Here is an 18,198-nt window from a genome sequence, read left to right on the forward strand (position 1 = left end):
ATATACCATGTTACATGGAGTGTAAGGAATTAAAGAATAATCACAATTAAGGGAGGGATGCAGGAATAGTTCAGGGAGGTGAAAGGAAAGTGAACAGAAAGTTATACAATCAGTGACCTAAGATAGGACCTTGTCATTTGGATATTGCTGATTTCTTGAGTAGAAGATGCTTACAGAAAACAGGATGGTCATATGCTGGGATAACACATAATGTCAGTTGAACTTGCTGAAACGGCATTGAATTAATGGTTCATAGGCTATTATGTAAATGTACATAATACATCCAGTGTTTCTCAAACCAAAGCAACTTGCCAAATGTCTGTTAATTCAGAAGCACAGAGGAAGAAATCTAGACCTGAAGCATGAATAATAAGCTTTTTACTTCTTTACAGAGAAATGAGCAATCAACTCTTGAGTTTGAGATCCAATTGTCTACAATAAATATTCTAATTCAACCAAGTTGTGTCTTGGAATCCTCTGCAAGTCTAGCCAAGAGTTAAAATATACCATGTTTCCCCGAAAATAAGACTCTGTCTTATATTTTTGTTGCCATAAATCAAGGAACCAGGTCTTATTTTCGGGGGGTGTCATCTACTGACTCACCTCATTTGCGCTCATTGCCCCAAGCCTCCTTTTCATTGTCAGAGGCCTTCAGGAACTTCTGCAGTTGGCAAGGCTTTCCAGAAGGCCTCTGAGCTGATAACAGAGCTCCGGATTGATCCTGAGCTCTGTTTTCATCTGCAGAGGCCTTCTGGAAAGCCTTGCCAGCTGCAGAAGGAGAGGGATGGCAAGGCAGGTGTCAGGGTGTGTGAGGCTTGGCTGCAACTGTCCAAAGGTAAGTAGTAGGGCTGCTCCAACCCTCCCATCCCTACCCTAGTTTTTTTACCCCTGCTCCCTGGAATGGGTAGGGTCTTAATTAGGGTTTTATTGGGGGGGGGGGTGTAAGCTTTATATTGGGTACACGTGTAAAAATCAAGCTAGGACTTGCTTTCGGGGTAGGTCATATTTTCAGGGAAACACGGTAGGGTAAGTGTTTGAAGATTGGTGATTTACTACCAAGTCTAGTGAATAGAGCAGGAACAACTTAATGGCTTAGTGTTAAACTCAATTATTGTGGTTTATTAAAACTATGACTAAACTGCCATAGTTTATTGTTTGGATAAATTCCAAGACTTCAGCTAAACCTTTGTTTGTCTTCTATTATCAAGTAACAGATAGAGCAGGCTTGCACAACATACAGCCTGCCGAGCAGCCCACTGGTGTTTTTAGCAAATTCACTGACTTCAAAAAACTAAACAGGGTTAGGTAGAATCTGGTTTGCATTGGATAAAGATTACTTGCTGTTACAAGTAATAAATAACACTCAGATTTTCTCTTCTATGGGTTCTTTGATTTATTTGCTAATATGGTTCATTTTAGAGACAATAAAAACATAATATTCAATATTTAAAGTTTTGAAGGAGAATATTTATGAACATCATATTTTAGCTGTTGGACTTAAAAGTTTTTATAAACTTACATTTTATGATAATTAAAAATACATTCAAATCTACTTTTGTAATCTAGTGAAATCTAAAATTCTGGAATTTTCAAATCATGTTCAACAGGTACTCACTTTAGTGAAGAACTGAATTCTTAAATAACAGTAAAAAGACATTGTGGCAGTCTTCAAAAGAAGATGAGAGAAATTTCCTTTTGAAGACAGCCACATTGCCTTTTTGTTGTTGTTTATTCTCTACATCTGAATTTATTCTTAATATAAGTGTTGTTTAATAATTAATTTGGATAGAGTAAGTGGCTTAGCCCTAACGATTACATATTTCTTCCATTGTCAGAAATAATATTCCTCTCAATACCATCTGTTAAAGAACAAGGATAATGATATTGCACTCACATCCCAATTGTATGCTTCCCAAATGCATCTGGCTGGAAACCGCAGGAATAAAGTGGTTTACTATTAGAAGGATTGTGTGATGATTCAGATTCAGTTTCAGAAAGGTACTTTAGAATGTATACAACACCTTTTTACAACTCCTTAAGCAGCCTAATTTTTTCCTAGGATAAAGTGGCAACAATGCAATTTAAGGAGAAAATGTGGTTGCTTTAAAGAGTTGTAAATAGATGCTGTGTTTGTACCCAGCAGCATCTTTCCAAATTATTTACAAAAGCATACTGTAGCCCATTCAATAATCTTTGGATTTAATCTAGTATAGCTCTGTTTCCATTTTACATAATTCTATTATGTTTCTAAAGTTTTAGAAAGCACCGGAGTCTTAGCACCATGACTTTAAGGATTTGCCTATTAAAAATGTACAGAGAACCAGAGCCATTAGGTACGGTCTCAATGAAGAAAATAAGAGTATTGATATATGTCTTGGTGAAATGTATCTTGGTATGCTCTGTGAAGCAAGTTCTCTCAGGTAGCCCCAGATAGGTTACATTACAGTAGTCCATGTGCATGGTAATGCTCCAGGTAGAGATTCAGCTGGTGCACCAACTGAAATTGGATAAAGGCCTGCTTCCCTTGATACAGAGCAGTGAGTGGATCACATAGTATTCCAAGTGACAGATCTGCTGTTTCAGGGCAATGCCACATCAAAAGACAATGCTGGAACAGTCAAGGGCTTTGAGGAATGAATATCAAACCCTTTTTTCTGGGGTTCAGCCTCTTCCTATTTTATCCCATCCAGACCCTAGCAATCTCATGATACTCAGATAAGATATTGATAGCTTCTTCTACCTAGCATACTGATGATACTGCAGCCTGAACTGATAGATTACCTTTTCAAACACTTTTGTAGAAGTTTTAAAAAATGGGGAGAAAACCAAATTTTGCCATAGCCCAGAGCAGCAACTGGCCAGCTGATCTCCCCACTGTTTGAAACTATTGACCGGAACAACTCTAATGTACCCAGTGACTATGTCTTGACAATCTTTCCCAGAAAGAGTGAATTAGAAATGGAGGTAATAAGTGGCTATTTGAATAATAGGCAATGAAACTTGAGTTTCTGGAACTAGTATGAATATCTTTTAAAATGTTTCATGTTTTTCTTTTTGCCTAGCTTCCTTTTCACAGGCAATATTGGCTTATCTTTGTCAAACCCCCAGAATGCCATACCAGGATTTAGATCAGATAGAGAAAGTTTGTGGGCATCCAAATATTGCAATAATAGTTTTTCTAGAAGCCTTCATTGCTGGTCACATGGTCTTCAACTTATTTATAACAAAATACTTTTAGACCACGTTTAAATTCTTTAATATACTTTTCATAAATTGCGTCTCTATATTACAATACATTGATTTATTAGTAGAAAAGGGCTGGAGAATTACCCAAAGTGCTTACACGATGGAGGTTGAAAAAGGATGGTGGGTAGCTATATTCTGACCTATTGTTGAAAACACTAAGGGGCTAATAGTTGGCCCATTTGCTCATATCAGTTGGAAGAGGATAAGGTTTTGTTTGGAACATGGTAAGGCCACAATTGTCAGACACAGGAAATAAAATGGGCTGGATCTGCTCTATATTTATGTTCTGGCATGACCATAATTTATTCAAAATAGAGCATTGGCCTTGGCAACGAAGACTTTAATCAGATTCTCCATATCAAGGGAGGGATTGCAGCATTGAATCCACAGCTGAAACATGAAATCTACTCTATGCTGTCACATCTAAAGGAGTAACTTTTCTCCTGAATATAGAATAGGCAGCAATTAGCCCAAAAGATACACTTCATAAGATTTAGCACTAAAGAAATACAATCAGTCTGATTAAAATCCAGTATTTACACTAATTGTGAATATATTTTGATTGCTGATTGTGACCATCCTGCTGCCTATCTGTTTGAAGTTTGCCAGAATTCCAGGAAGAGGCTTTTCCCTACATTTTTGTGAACTGTACAGGGTCCAGTCCAACGGTGTACTGCTAGCAGCTGGGTGTTGTAGCTAAAATCTGCTATGAACTGGCTTGCCAAATTCCTGAAAATTTAGCCATTAGCTCTTGACAGCTTGTATGAGTTGATTCCAGATCATCATTGGTCCAATTGCATAATCATGCATATGCAGGCCTCCCATTCAGGATTTTAATGGAAGTAATGTTCTATGCCTATTGTTAAAAGAAAGCTAGAAAGTGGACACCATGGGATTTGAAGCATTATGCTTCAAATGCTTTGTGCTTTTGGATCACCAGTTATCAAGATCATGTGGCAAGAATATCAACATTCTGGGACAAAATCACATTTCCCCCTCAATCTCTCACATGACAAATAGAGAGATTTGTCTTCCATAGTCTTCCATGCTGAAGCCTGCCCATCTGGCAAAATAGCAAATTAACATGCCCCATCATAGAAACAATTCTGCTTCAAAAATTGTATCTCTACCGAATAGCGCTGTTTCTTTATGTTTAGCCATCAACTCAGAAAGTTGCAGTTAAGGTTAGGGTTAGGTGTCTCGTTTAACAACTATGGTGATTAATTTATGAGTGCAGGGAAAGTTACATTTTGAGTCACAATCATGTGGTGTCTCAATGACCATGTCACTTAACAGTGGAGTTGCCATTCCCAACTGTGTCGTTAAGTGACAACTACATGCAGTGTGACATAGATGTATAAAAATAAATATTTGGTACATCAATAGAGGACACAAATGGCCCTCCTGCAATGGAGCCAAAATGACCATGCAGAATGCAAAGTATAATTCTGTTTTTCAAATCCATGTTTGATTGAAAGTTTCCCTATGAAATTGTATTGAATAATCTCTCTTCCTAGTTAAGAAAGGCAATGGTTTTTTTAAAAAAATCCTTGTTCTTTTTCAAGCAGTGATATGGAATTTTGATGAATACAGGAGATGGCCAGCATATACAAAGTGCTGATTTGGAGTAATATTCTGAAAATCTAAGTGATGCCTGCTAGATATTATCAGAAAGACTCCTTGTTCCTTCTTCTACCTCTTTTCTTGCACTTTTGAAATCGTTATTATTAATAGATAATCTAATGCATAAAAATTCCCTTGACTGGCAAAAATAACCAATCCTATTTTGTAAATGCATATGTATCTATGTAAGGGTAAGAATAATGTAAAAAAATATTCTACATATATTCATCAAGCCTCTGTGGAAAAGTTTCTTAAACTTCAAAGGCATAAAGTTTTTGCCTCCTCTCTACTCCCTCAGTTGCTTATGTAATTGCAGGTTTGATATGCTAATTCCTTCCTCAATCACTTTTGCAAGAAACTGAAACTGAGCAAAAATCTTCAAAAACAACTCAGACCAGGGAGGCTTCAGGAGAGACCATGCTACCAGGTAATTTAAGGCAGGTGGAATTAATCACACACACATTTTCTGCAGCAGAGAAAAGTAGATTGCATTTTGCTTGATGCTTTTCCATGGTGCTCTTCTTACAAATCACACTATACAAGTGAATCATATCAGAGAAAAGGCTCAGTTCACTTGAGTACGTTATTATGGCTTATAGAGGCTGCCGACCTTGGCCTGTCCCTTTAAAAACTAACTTTTCTTTATCTCCCAATATTCTTGGAACAATGATATTCCTCAACCAACCATCTAAGGATAATTGTTCTGGGGAAAACTGAGGAGGGAGTATTGTGTATAGCTTCCTTGACTTTACAGATAATGGTGGGATATTAAACCGACAAATAACTCAAGCTCTCTAGTGCTGCAAAGAGCACTTGGGTCATATTTCTTTCCATGTCATGATATGGTTATTCATCTTTCTCTCCCTCTCCACACACACACCCTCACACACAGGGGAATATTTTGTTACATTTGTAGAAAAAAATAGAAAAATGTACAAACTCTTTTGTGTTTACTTAGAATTATGTTAGCTTCCTTTATTTTTTGTAAAGAGCAAAGATGATCCTTTAAGTAAAAAAAATCCATATTTTTTTAGCATTCTGTGCTCTATTTCTCCATATCTATATTTAGACATTTGACCAATATATTCTAGTTGATTAGAACCTATAATTGATATTTACCATGTCACATCCAAATCTTTTGAACCTATGCTTTCCAACTTGAGTCAGATGTCACTTATCAGATGTCAGATGTCACTTATCCTGATTATTTTTTGGGATCCATTTATGCCATAGGTAGTAGCATTTTACAGATAGTCCTTGTCTGACCACTTGTTCAGTGACCATTTGAAGTTGTGATAGAGATGTACGAGTGGTACTTATGAACATACTTAAAAAATCCAACTCTTGTAGCACCTCTGTAGTCATGTAATCATAATTTGGGTGCCTGGCAATCAGTTCACACTTATGCCAGTTGGAAGCATCCCTCAGTCATGTGATCACCATTTGCAACTCATTTATTTTCTTTGTGGTAAGTTGCCGGAGAAAGTCACAAGTCACTCTATTCAGTTCTCCTGACCTTTCTGCATTTGCACCCTGCCATTTTCTTCGCCCCCTGGCCCTCCTGTATTTGCACACAACCTGCACCAGGCTCCAAGACATCCTGCAGTTTTTCTGACTTTCTTGCAGCACCCATGTTACTTACCATAATCAGTACCCTAATAAACTACTACAAAACTACACAACTACTAGTAGTTCTGACATCTAGTAGCCTTATAGGAGTTAAGTGCTGTCCAAGATGAACAGGAGGAATTCATTGTGCTACCTTAGGGATAATAAGGTAATAAGAAACCAGGTAGGGGATATAGAAAATGAACCAGCTCCTTCCATATCAAACAGGCAGGTCATGAAGTGGGGAGACCAACAGATTTCCAATGGACAGACGACCTTATTTCGGGGATCAAAAGAAAATAAAACCCTGTCTTATTTTTGGGGAAACATGGTAATTATTTCACTAACTTGGAATTGCATGGATAATACAGAACCTTCTCTTGGGCATACTTTAATATATGCCATATGCCTTATTGGAGGGCTGGTTCAATAGGATTCTCTCTGAGATAAATAGGCTCATACCAGTTTAGCAAATAGGCACCTTTATAGGCTCAGCTGATTTATAGGTCACCTTGTGTGATCTTGAGGCGTTACTTGCAAAAGAGGGCAGCAACACAGTTACCTTTCATAGCCCAGTTTCTCATGAAAACTTGGAGGAGGGAAAGAATTTGAAGGAGAGAAAAATGGACCATGGGAGAATTGGCCAAGAAACACAGCCTAGAGAATGATTAGATATGAGACAGTGTAGCCCTCAACTGGATAGTGGCCAGGACAAGAGGCTTAGAAAAGACTCTGTAGTTTCTCCAGCTATAAGGAAGACAGCGGGGGAATTGTGCTTTCAGACTTGCAAAATTTTGTTAATTTGTTAATTTAATTTAGCTTTACAATGAAGTAGAATTAGCTCTTCTCCATAGTGGTGGAGGTAGCATCCAGACTGAGACTGGTTGACATCATCCACTCACTGATAGGACTGAGTTCTGATGATGTTAAGCCACACCCCTGTTGCTAGGCAGACCCAACTTTTGACTCAGTATCAGTGAGGACAGATGTGTTATTAAGGAAGACAGTGGGGGAATTGTGCTTTCAGACTTGCAAAATTTTGTGAATATGTTAATTTATTTTAGCTTTACAGTGATGTAGAATTAGTTGTTCTGGTTGTGTTTCCTATTTGATCTACCTAGTAATGCCAACAATTGCAAGGATTGTTGTCACTAAGCCATGCGGTCACATGATGTCACACTTTATGTCCACATTGCTTAGCAATCGCAATCCCAATCCCAGTCCCAATTGCTATTGTAAGCTGTACCAGTGGTCAAATTCTTTCCATTCCAGTCACTGATTTTTCTTGGTTTGGCCACCTTGTAGAATCAAGTGATGTATCCTATCAGTTCTCAAAGTGACCATGTCACTTATCTCCTTTGGTGACAACATGGTCTTGTGGAGCAGCCATTTCAAGAGATATCAAGATGAAAAGAATTGGTTACTGTAATGTTTCTTTTTAATTGGCCCTCTTGAGGGAAGCTAGACTCTTTCCAAAATCTTAGTTCTAGAAAGTTTTGGATAACGCATAAATAGTATATATGAATTGATAAACTCTCACTTGACGTTAAAGGGAGTTAACCATTTACTTCCAAACTCTTTAAGTTCAAGTGTATTAATACTTTAAAAAAATTGTGTATTATATACCTTTTTATAAATAAAACTAAGTGTACCTAAAATTCTTAGTTATGCAATCTTTAACAAGAAATGTGTTTCACATTATATATTTCCTTGTATTCTGTTCGTGTTCCCCTTTGGAAAATCAAGCTGTAATTGAATAAAAAGATAATGGAGTTTTGAACATTTTTTAAAATCCCTATTTATAGTTAAGTTCATGGCTGCTGTCAGTATAACAGCATAATTCACAGTTTATTGATTTTGGTTGCTCAGAGCTGTGGTACAGGGTCAAAAGTTTCATCTGCTATCACAACAGGTCAGAATTTTGTGCCCTGGATATTTGACACTGAGTGAAATTGGCAGAAGAATGATAGACTGCCTATTTTCTCAATTTTGCCAATGTATGAACTCTAGCACAATGCCCACGAGACAGAGAGTTTTGTTGTTATCAACCAGGAAAAAGTTGAGAAGTGAGCTGTAGCAGTGCCTATTGAAAAGCAGCTTAGCAATATTCTCTGCAGAATTTTTTTATAATTCTGCATACTTTTAAGATTTAGCTTAATCCATATACAATTATTAAATCAAATTTATGTTATTTAAATTAATTAGAATATAAGTTATGAATTAATTTGTCAGTATGTATCCTTTTTGCATCCAATCTGAAAATACAAATTCATGTATTTCCTATAAGATACCTAAGGTTTCCCTGAATTCTGTTTTGGTGTAGTATAATGCAGACTGGGGGAATCATTGCTGCTAGGAAATATCTTTCTGCCAATGTTAGTTTATAACTTGGGTTTTTTTTTTGGGGGGGGTAATAAAATTCTTGCCTATTTTCAAACACATATGTGTGTTATAATGCAGAATAAAAATGGTTAAAATGGTTATTAAAATCTCTGTGCTTCATTATGCAAATTGACTGTGCAAGGGACTTTGCTTAAAGATAACTTACAAAGAAGGTTTGAGAAGTGCCTGGCAGGAGGGGAACAAAGAATCCAATCCACTGGCAGATGATAGTCTTTCACAGGAATGATAGTACTGTGTTGCATAGAGTTTACAATAAAGCATGAATTGTTGCTAGTTCTTAAAATTATTTTCCAATCCACATCCTTCCTACAGCCACTTTTTATTTTGTACTTTTGAAATTAGCCTTTTCTAATTACAATAGACAGTCTGTTTTTTATTTTATTTACACTTCCTGTAAGATTTACATTTCCGGCACACTGGAATCTGCTTATGATTTTTGCCAAGATTTCTGACTTCCATCCCATCTCAATTTAAAATGGTTTTTGTTTCATATTTTTTAACTTAGGCTTTTATGGTATATGCAAAACAAGAATCAGACCCAAACAGTAAACCGGAACATATATCCTTTAATTTTGTCCAAATTAAATTATACTATTGGATGCAGGTTAGGGATTTTTGAGTAATTTGTCCCTTTTTTTAAAAAAAAAAAATGATGGTCAAACTGATTTATTTTTAAGTGAGCATTGAAGGAGACGCTTTAAGGAAGTCTTTAGTAAATAGGAAGAAAAGTTTGTTAATCAGTTTTTTTTCCTGTTTTGTAGAGAAGGTATAAGAAAAATGCAGCCATATACTAAATAAAATAATAATAAACCTACAGAACATGTAATTGGTATGCATTGGCAAGAAGCCTGTAAAAATTACACGTTTTTTTTAATTTGGGAAAAAGTAAATAATGTTTACAGGCAAAGAATATTTATTTCAACCTCCCAAAAGAAGGTGATCAAAAAGCTCTTAACATTTTGGTTTTCTATATTAGACATTAATCGGTAAATCAGTTCCATTAGTCTCTTCCTGCCCAGAGATTTTACATAAAAATTAAAGTTAAATACAATGTTTGAAAGCGGAGTTAGACATAGTCTTTTTGCAGTCCTTAGAACCAGTGAATTGCTCATAGCTCTTTTGATTTCTTCTAATTGTTTTAGAGATACGTTGGAGGTACATTTAGAGCTACATTAATTTTGAGAGCCACAGAAGCAATTCTGGTTTATATCTTTGTTTTTTAAACACACTGGTGTAATTAGACCTGGTTTTATAATGTTTTGTTAGTGTTCAGTTAGTAACTACAAGTAAAATAAATTGCAGCAGTGTAATATGTAAGAAGTATCTCATATATGATTGTTAATTTAAATTGATATTGATTTAAATTATGTGATGGAAGTAATTTAAATATGTAGTGGCAGATAATTTTAGTGTCTACTGTAATTCAGGCCCCCCTGATTTATATAATTGTCTAAAAGAGGTTCTATTCTTTTTTATAAATAGGGGAAAAGAACAAACACAAGAAGAGGAACATTTGATGGAAGAAAAGAAAAAGAAAAAGCAGGAAGAAAAGAAAAAGAAGGAAGGTGCTCAGAAAAAGGTTTGTTAAGATCTTATATAATTTAACACTTAGCCAATTTCATTAGTGTAAGTTGAGAAAAAAATTCTTATGTTTAGAAATATAGTCTAATTAGGTTTCATCATTTGTAAAAAGTACCATCATTATGCATAAATTTGTTCTTATTTTCACTGCTTCAAACTACAATATTCTACTACAAGCAGATTTCCTCCTGGCCTGATCAAATGTTTTTCTTAAAGCACAGCTTAAGTAGTCTATGAACAGTAGCTAAACATTACCATCTGAAGTAATTCCCAGGTGAATTATATATTTCAGAAACATAACAAAAGTCTTTGAGCCAAGGTGGCGCAGTGGTTAGAGTGCTGTACTGCAGCCACTTCAGCTGACTGTTATCTGCAGTTCGGCGGTTCAAATCTTACCGACTCAGGGTTGACTCAGCCTTCCATCCTTCCGAGGTAGGTAAAATGAGGACCCAGACTGTGGGGGCAATATGCTGACTCTGTAAACTGCTTAGAGAGGGCTGAAAGCCCTATGAAGCGGTATATAAGTCTAACTGCTATTGCTATTGCTAACACTTAGGGATCGTGGCACGACAAAACCGCGTTTGTCAAAATAGCGGTGATAAAACCGCGTCGCTAAAGCCGCGACGTCATCACTGCCGCGACAACAGTGCGGCGACAACAGCGCGGCGGCAGAAGGGCGCTTTAAAACAGCGCGGTGGCAGAAGGGCGCTTTAAAACAGCGCGGCGGCAGAAAGCCGATTTAAATTAAGGTAAGGGTTAGGATTAGGTTTACGGGTTTGCTTTAGGGTTAGGTTTAGGGTTAGGTTTAGGGTGCTGAGTGCTTCGGAAGGCGCGGATTTGCCCTCCGCGGTTATGTCATCGCGGTAGGGTCGTGCTTTTCCTTAGCGCTTCGGATGGCACGGATTTCCCCTCCACACTTATGTCAGCGCGGATAAGGGCTTCGCAGTTTTGTGGTGGAACCCTTAGGGATTATGTGGCTTCTAGTATTTCATAAAATTCTGTAATTAGTAGATTTTATTTATTAACAAATATTATTTTCAGGTAATACATTTTTTCAGAACAATATATTGACCACATATGATGTTACTTTCCTAACTTAGAAATTTAGGTTTTATCATTTTCAGTTTTTATAGTATTTTGATAAATAGCAATAGCAATAGCAGTTAGACTTATATATCGCTTTATAGGGCTTTCAGCCCTCTCTAAGTGGTTTACAGAGTCAGCATATCGCCCCCACAGTCTGAGTCCTCATTTCACCCACCTCGGAAGGATGGAAGGCTGAGTCAACCTTGAGCTGGTGTGATTAGAACCGCTAAACTGCAGATAACAGTCAGCTGACGTGGCCTGCAGTACTGCACCCTAACCACTGCGCCACCTCGGCTCTAAAGGCACTACTATACTTTGATTTGAGGGCCGGAAACCATAATTTTCTATAAAATGTCTGGTATATGTCGGCTAAGATTTTTAAAAATGTCAATCCCATTTCCAGGTTCACACAATATGGATAAGAATTGGAGTCATGCAACCAAGAGTCAAATAATACTACAGACAATAGCGTGGTTTCTGTCTAGTTCAGGATTTAAGTCAACAAAATGTAGTGTTAATGGTAAAATTGTCAGATCAAGTCAGAGATTAGGCTTTTCAGAAAGTTGTACTTCAAGCCAAGTCTGGAAATTAAACTATTATAAATATATTTTGATATTTGACTGGTCTCAGAAAAAGTTTAAATATTAGAAAAACTTGAACTTCATTCACATTCCAGTTTGGCTGATTAAAGCTAGTTGAAGAAATCAGCTACTTAAAACTGATCACCTATTATTGAGTAGATCTTAACTGCCAAGTAGATCCTTATTCCCAATGTACTTTACCAAGCACCCCTGCACTCCTTCCTTTATTTGCCATTTAGAATTGAATTGAATTGACATTGACATTCTTGCAAGCTTGAATTCTGTTTGTCTATATTGGGATCAGAGTTAAATACTGAATCGTCAGGATCACTTCAGAATGAGTCCATCAGCGTCTCAGAGCTAAACATGAACACTACTTGAGAGGCATTTTTCTCAGTTCATATTCATTCTCTCTCCCTCTCTCCCCTTTCTAAGGAAGATTTGTCTGAAGGGACCATGGCAATAACTTAAAATTTTATAGTGATTGCTTTTCATTAAAAGCAAGGATTAATAATTTCTTACTCTTTTAAAAATATTGCTCTTTATAATAACAAGTTTTATTCCATTATTTAACATGCTGCAAAGATTTTGCCAAGACCCTTCCTTCATTTTGAGGGATGGGACTGTCTCACCGCACTGGGATTGGCCCATCCCACTCATGCCAGCAGAGTAGGCATGCTGTGGGTCCTGTCAGCTCGATTATTCCAGCTTGTGGGGGGGGGGGGTCTAGGATGAGGGCCTTCTCTGCTGCTGCTTCTGTCCTATGGAACATTTTGTCCCCCTGATATGAGGTTGCCCAACCCTTCTATCCTTTCGTAAGTGCCTAAAGACCTGGCTTGTGGCCCCAATGGGGGAACAGCACACTGGAGGTTGGTTGATTAACAACAGATCCTACCTCAGAATTCATGATAAAATTGAACATCTAAAACAGCCTTAAATGTAATAGTTTAAGACAGGTAGAGAGAAGGCATCAGACTTCTCTTAGAATATTGTTCTGCGTTCTATTTACAGTAATGATGATTTTGAGATGTTTGAAGCAGCAGAGGGAATCCAGAACCCTGAAGACATTCAGGTTCTTTGTGTATTTAAAACTATCTGAATCATGCTCATTATAATATTAATAATATCACTTATTAACTCAAATATTCATGATATACTTAAGTAGTTATATCCTTTCTGTGTTGCCTTAAAATGGTTGTAAACTATACTTTGTATGTAGGTATACACATATACACACGTTTATACCCACTAATGTACATATTTCATTACCCAGACTAATTAAATCATTGACAGTCTACATTCTTTTTATAACTTAATTTGTATAATTATTCAAATATATGTGTAATTAATTTGAAGAGTTCAATGTAAATATATTAAAGTGTCGTATTTCATAATATGTCATTTTAGCATACATACTGTATATTCAATATTTTCTGGTGGCAAAGCAAAGTTACTTTGATCACTATAAACCAGAGCCAGTATAAATTACCTCATGTTTACTGTGTTGCTTTCATTATTTGTAACAAAAATGTTTTGAACCTATGCTTTTTAAATGAAGTTATGAATAAAATATATGTGGTGGAGGAAAGGTGTGCAACCTGATGTTTTCTAATTGCCTAATTCTTAGGTTTGTGAAGTTTACATTCAAAGGTTTCTGAAAAATGCAAGGTTATATACCACTAAGCTAGAGAGTCAAGAGTCAACAACATAAAATTTTGCTTGTCCTCATGACACTAAATCCCATTTCTACATATTACAAGGGTTCAAAAGCCACTAACAGTAAAAATGCTATATATCTATCTCTATATCTATCTATCATATGGGCTGACATTAAAATAAACCATCTTCAGGGGTTCTTTTGCTGATCTTTGTTCCTGCCAGACAATATTAACATGGTGATCATGTGACTAATTGTTAGAGCTATATGTTATTTTTTTCCACAGTTGTCTTCAATAAAAAAACTGACTACTAACTGATCATTTTATTGTTTTTGTTTTTCAGGCTGCTGAACAAAAAACCAAAGGTAATTGAATATATAAATATATATAAATATTGATTTAAATTGTTTCCATGTCTATTATAGCAAGAACATGATACAGTATATATGATAATAGTATTATTCAATTTTGTGATTACAGAGAGGTTGCAAATGAATCCTGGTACTGATTTTAATTGAGCTCATAAGCAAGTTGGTAACTTTATAGCAGTTCCATCCTAGCAATACAATACTTAAACTGTATGAAGTATGGACACTGAATACATAGCCAACTTGTAGATGATAGCAAAATTGCAATAATTTGTGTTGGTTTTATTATTGCTTTACTACCTTATTTATATAACAACAGGAAAAAAATATAACTATCATTTTCCTGTCCAAAAAGAGACAGTAAAATGTAAAACCAAGTCATTTCATGTAACTCTTAAAAATAACAATGGTTAATAAGCTCATTCATTTCAGTAGTTCTAGAACTAACAGAGAGAAATTGTATTCATTAAAAAGGTCACTACAGTATTAAAACTGCATCTAAAAAGCAGATGGTAAAGCATTCAAGCATTGTCTGGGAAATTTTTCTAGTATTTGGGCCCAATTTAAATAGCAAGGTAATAGGCTGATTCGTGTTATTCAGAAATTATTATTATTATTTAAAACTCTGGGTTTTGAAATTTTGAAATACTGTCTAATCCATTTGGTTGTTCTTTGTGCTAAATAAGTTGCCTAAGAGTATTTCTAGTCCTGTCATAGCTCAGAGACATAGATCTAGTTTAGGCATAATAAGCAGATTCCTTTTCCTTCATGTTCCATTGCCTTTGGATTAAGATAAACATTGCTACTTCAAATAAATCAAGAAAATTGGGTTTTCTGTCAACTGTGTGGAGAGCTTCCCAAGTTTAATTTGTGACACATACTGTCAATCATAATGATAGACTATCACATAGGAAGGTCTGAACTGGATTTAGATAAATTTGCTTCATCCTTCATCCAAACCACTATAGTTGAGATGATGCGATTTAAAATGCCATGTCCAAAAAGCAAAATTGGAAACTGAGCAGAAAATAAGCTTCTTTTTAAAATTTAAAGTTTCACAATTGCTTAGATATTACTTTAACGTAAATGTAAAGAAACATTTTCCATGATTCTTACATACACACCTAGTCCCCACAACTGTTTTTATAAAGTAGAATAGCAAATTCTATGTCCTATATGGAGATTCTGTATGATCTGCACTTTACATAATCTTCTAAAAAGCAAAATGTAACATTTATATGGCATAAACAGCATTACTTCATATCATAAATTCCAATTGTGATTAGGACTAAGCAATACTACACCAAACTGAAAAGATAAACAGGAATTTTCAGGACATGAAGGGAACATGAATTCATTTTGAGCTAATAGACCTTGTGTGGCAAATGTATGTATTAACGTACTGTTAATGTGCTAAAGAACCTCTCCCCCTTCCTTTCCTTGTGACAAAGTTCATGGACAATAGAATTGTTAAGCTGGGATTTTTCCTTTTATTTTGTTCTAAAACAACTAATAGACATCATTTGTAAGCATTCATGAAAGGGAGAACACCACTGTTCATTTGAATAAATAAATTAAACCGAAAACAAGAGGGGGACAGTTTATAGCCATGATGGCAAACCTATAGCACATGTACCAGAGGTGGCACGCAGAGCCCTCTCTGTGGGCACGTGTGTCATCGCCAGTTAGTCTTCTGGGCCAGCTGATCTTTGCATGTGCTGGAGGCCCAGAAACCCGAAGATCAGCTGGCATGCGCATGCTGGCCACCTGGTCTTTGGGTTTCCAGGCCTCCAGCACACGTGAAGACCAGCTGGCCGCTGTGCATGCATGTGCCGGAAACCAGATGGCCAGCGTGCACCGGAAACCAGAAAACCAGGTGGTCTTCAGTTTTTTTGGGTTCCGGCGTTCATACGCTTTCCATTTTGGGCACTCGGTGCTGAAAAGGTTCACCATCACTGGCTTACAGTGATGCATTTACATTCATGATAGCATGAACAAACCACCAAATAAAAATATGTAATATGTTTTTAGAGATAAATCTTTTGGGGGAAAGAGGCAGAGGCCTCTGTGTCTGTAATCTGACTACTTTAATAAAGATTATATTTGACATAATATAATTTGGCCAGTCAAACAGTGCTTAAAAGCTTGCAAAAAGACTGTGAAGATAATAGCCATTCCTTGAAGATTAAAACACATTTCTGGTAATTCCAAGTCCTTCAACATGAGGCTAAATTCATAGATTTTTCTACTTATAGCTTTTGACATATTTAATGTCTATCAAACTTTTTAACCTTTGTTTATAGTCATCTAAACTGATAACCATAGGTAGTCCTTGATTTACAACCATTTGTTTAATGATTTTTTGAACTTATAATGGCACTGACATTAATAACTTACAATCATTTTTCACACTTATGACAGTTGCAGCATCCCCATGGTCACATGATCAACACTGGCATACATTTATGACAGTTGCACTGTCCTGGAGTTATGTGATCATCTTTTATGACCTTCTGATAAGCAAAGTCAATGGGGACACCAGAGTCACTTAACAACCATGCTATTAACTTAACAACTGCAGTAAACAGCTGTGCCAAGAAAGATCGTAAAATAGAGTAAATCTCACTTAACAACTGTCTTGTTTAACAAAAGAAATTTTGAGCTCAATTATGGGCATAAGTCAAGGAGTACTTGTACATGCTATCTTCGTGCAATTACTTAGATATGTGCTTTTGTTAAAATATTCCTGTTGTTTTTCCTAATCTGATAATCTAAAATTGCTATATAATTTCTTCATTCACTTTTTTGCTTTTTCCCCCCTCCTTCTTTACTGATCACTTTCTTCTGGATCTTAATTAGTTTTAAAATATTATTTTTGGAATGGAGCTAGAATGTATTAACTAAAGTCTGAAGGTGGGCACATCATATATCACAGATAGCATTGTAGTACTTCCTGATTGATTTTAAATTCAGAAATCAGCATGACTGTCATTAACAATAAATCCCATTGTTATTTATTTATTTATTTATTTATTTATTTATTTATTTTATTTTCCTTTATTTGTATGCCACCCTTTTCCCTGGGGGGACTCAGGGCGGCTCACAATTCAAAAAGGGAGGGGGGGAAAGACAAACAGTATTCCAATATGGAAACAATACAACATATTAAAAGAGAGCACAACAGTCACACAATTCGGGTGGGGTTGGAATCTTAACCCCAGGCCAGCCGGGACAGCCAGATCTTCAAAGCGGCGCGGAAAGATTGGAGGGTGGTGAGGGTCCAAATCTCCATGGGGAGTTCGTTCCAGAGGGTCGGAGCAGCCACCGAGAAGGCTCTCCTCCGGGTAGTTGCCAGTTTGCACTGGCTAGTAGATGGAATTCGGAGGAGGCCTAATCGATGCGATCGTATCAGTCTAGTGGAGGTAATTGGCAGTAGGCAATCTCTCAAATACCCAGGCCCACTACCATGAAGGGCTTTATAGGTGATAAGTAGCACCTTGAAGTGCACCCGGAGATCGACAGGCAGCCAGTGCAGCTCGCGGAGGATAGGTGTAACGTGGGTGAAGCGAGGTGCACCCACAATCGCTCACGCGGCCGCATTCTGGACTAGCTGAAGTCGCCGAATGCTCTTCAAGGGCAGCCCCATGTAGAGCACATTGCAGTATTCCAGCCTAGAGGTCACAAGGGCACGAGTGACTGTTGTGAGGGCCTCCCGGTTCAGGTAGGGACGCAACTGGTGTACCAGGTGAACCTGGGCAAATGCCCCCCTGGTCACAGCTGACAAATGATGTTCGAAGGTCAGCTGTGGGTCCAGGAGGACTCCCAAATTGCGAACCCTGTCTGAGGGGCGTATAATTTGACCCCCCAGCCTGAGAGATGGAACACTTGGCCAATTCGCGGGAGGGAAACACAGCAGCCACTCGGTCTTTTCTGGATTGAGCACAAGCTTGTTGACCCCCATCCAGTCTTTAACAGCCTCCAGACCCTGGCTCATCACATCCATCGCTTCATTGAGTTGGCACGGGGTTGAGTTGACACGGTTGT

The 18,198-nt window shown here is 37.0% G+C and overlaps 1 protein-coding gene across 6 annotated transcripts in view; it reads left to right on the forward strand.

Moving 5' to 3' along the window:
- The window catches only part of TNRC6C (trinucleotide repeat containing adaptor 6C), a 136,644-nt gene that overhangs the window by 19,076 nt on the left and 99,370 nt on the right, over positions 1-18,198 (forward strand). For all 6 annotated transcript variants that reach the window (XM_087709858.1, XM_087709859.1, XM_087709860.1 and 3 more), the window contains exons 2-3: positions 10,363-10,459; positions 14,130-14,151. In XM_087709858.1, coding sequence (XP_087565984.1) covers positions 10,397-10,459; positions 14,130-14,151 — 85 coding nt within the window. In that variant the 5' untranslated portion in view covers positions 10,363-10,396. The remainder of the gene's footprint in view (positions 1-10,362; positions 10,460-14,129; positions 14,152-18,198) is intronic.

Source organism: Thamnophis sirtalis, unplaced genomic scaffold (assembly GCF_051295495.1).
Source record: "Thamnophis sirtalis isolate CommonGarterSnake01/CBP01778 unplaced genomic scaffold, rThaSir2_p1.2 scaffold_3, whole genome shotgun sequence".
In the NCBI taxonomy this organism is placed as follows: domain Eukaryota; kingdom Metazoa; phylum Chordata; class Lepidosauria; order Squamata; family Natricidae; genus Thamnophis; species Thamnophis sirtalis.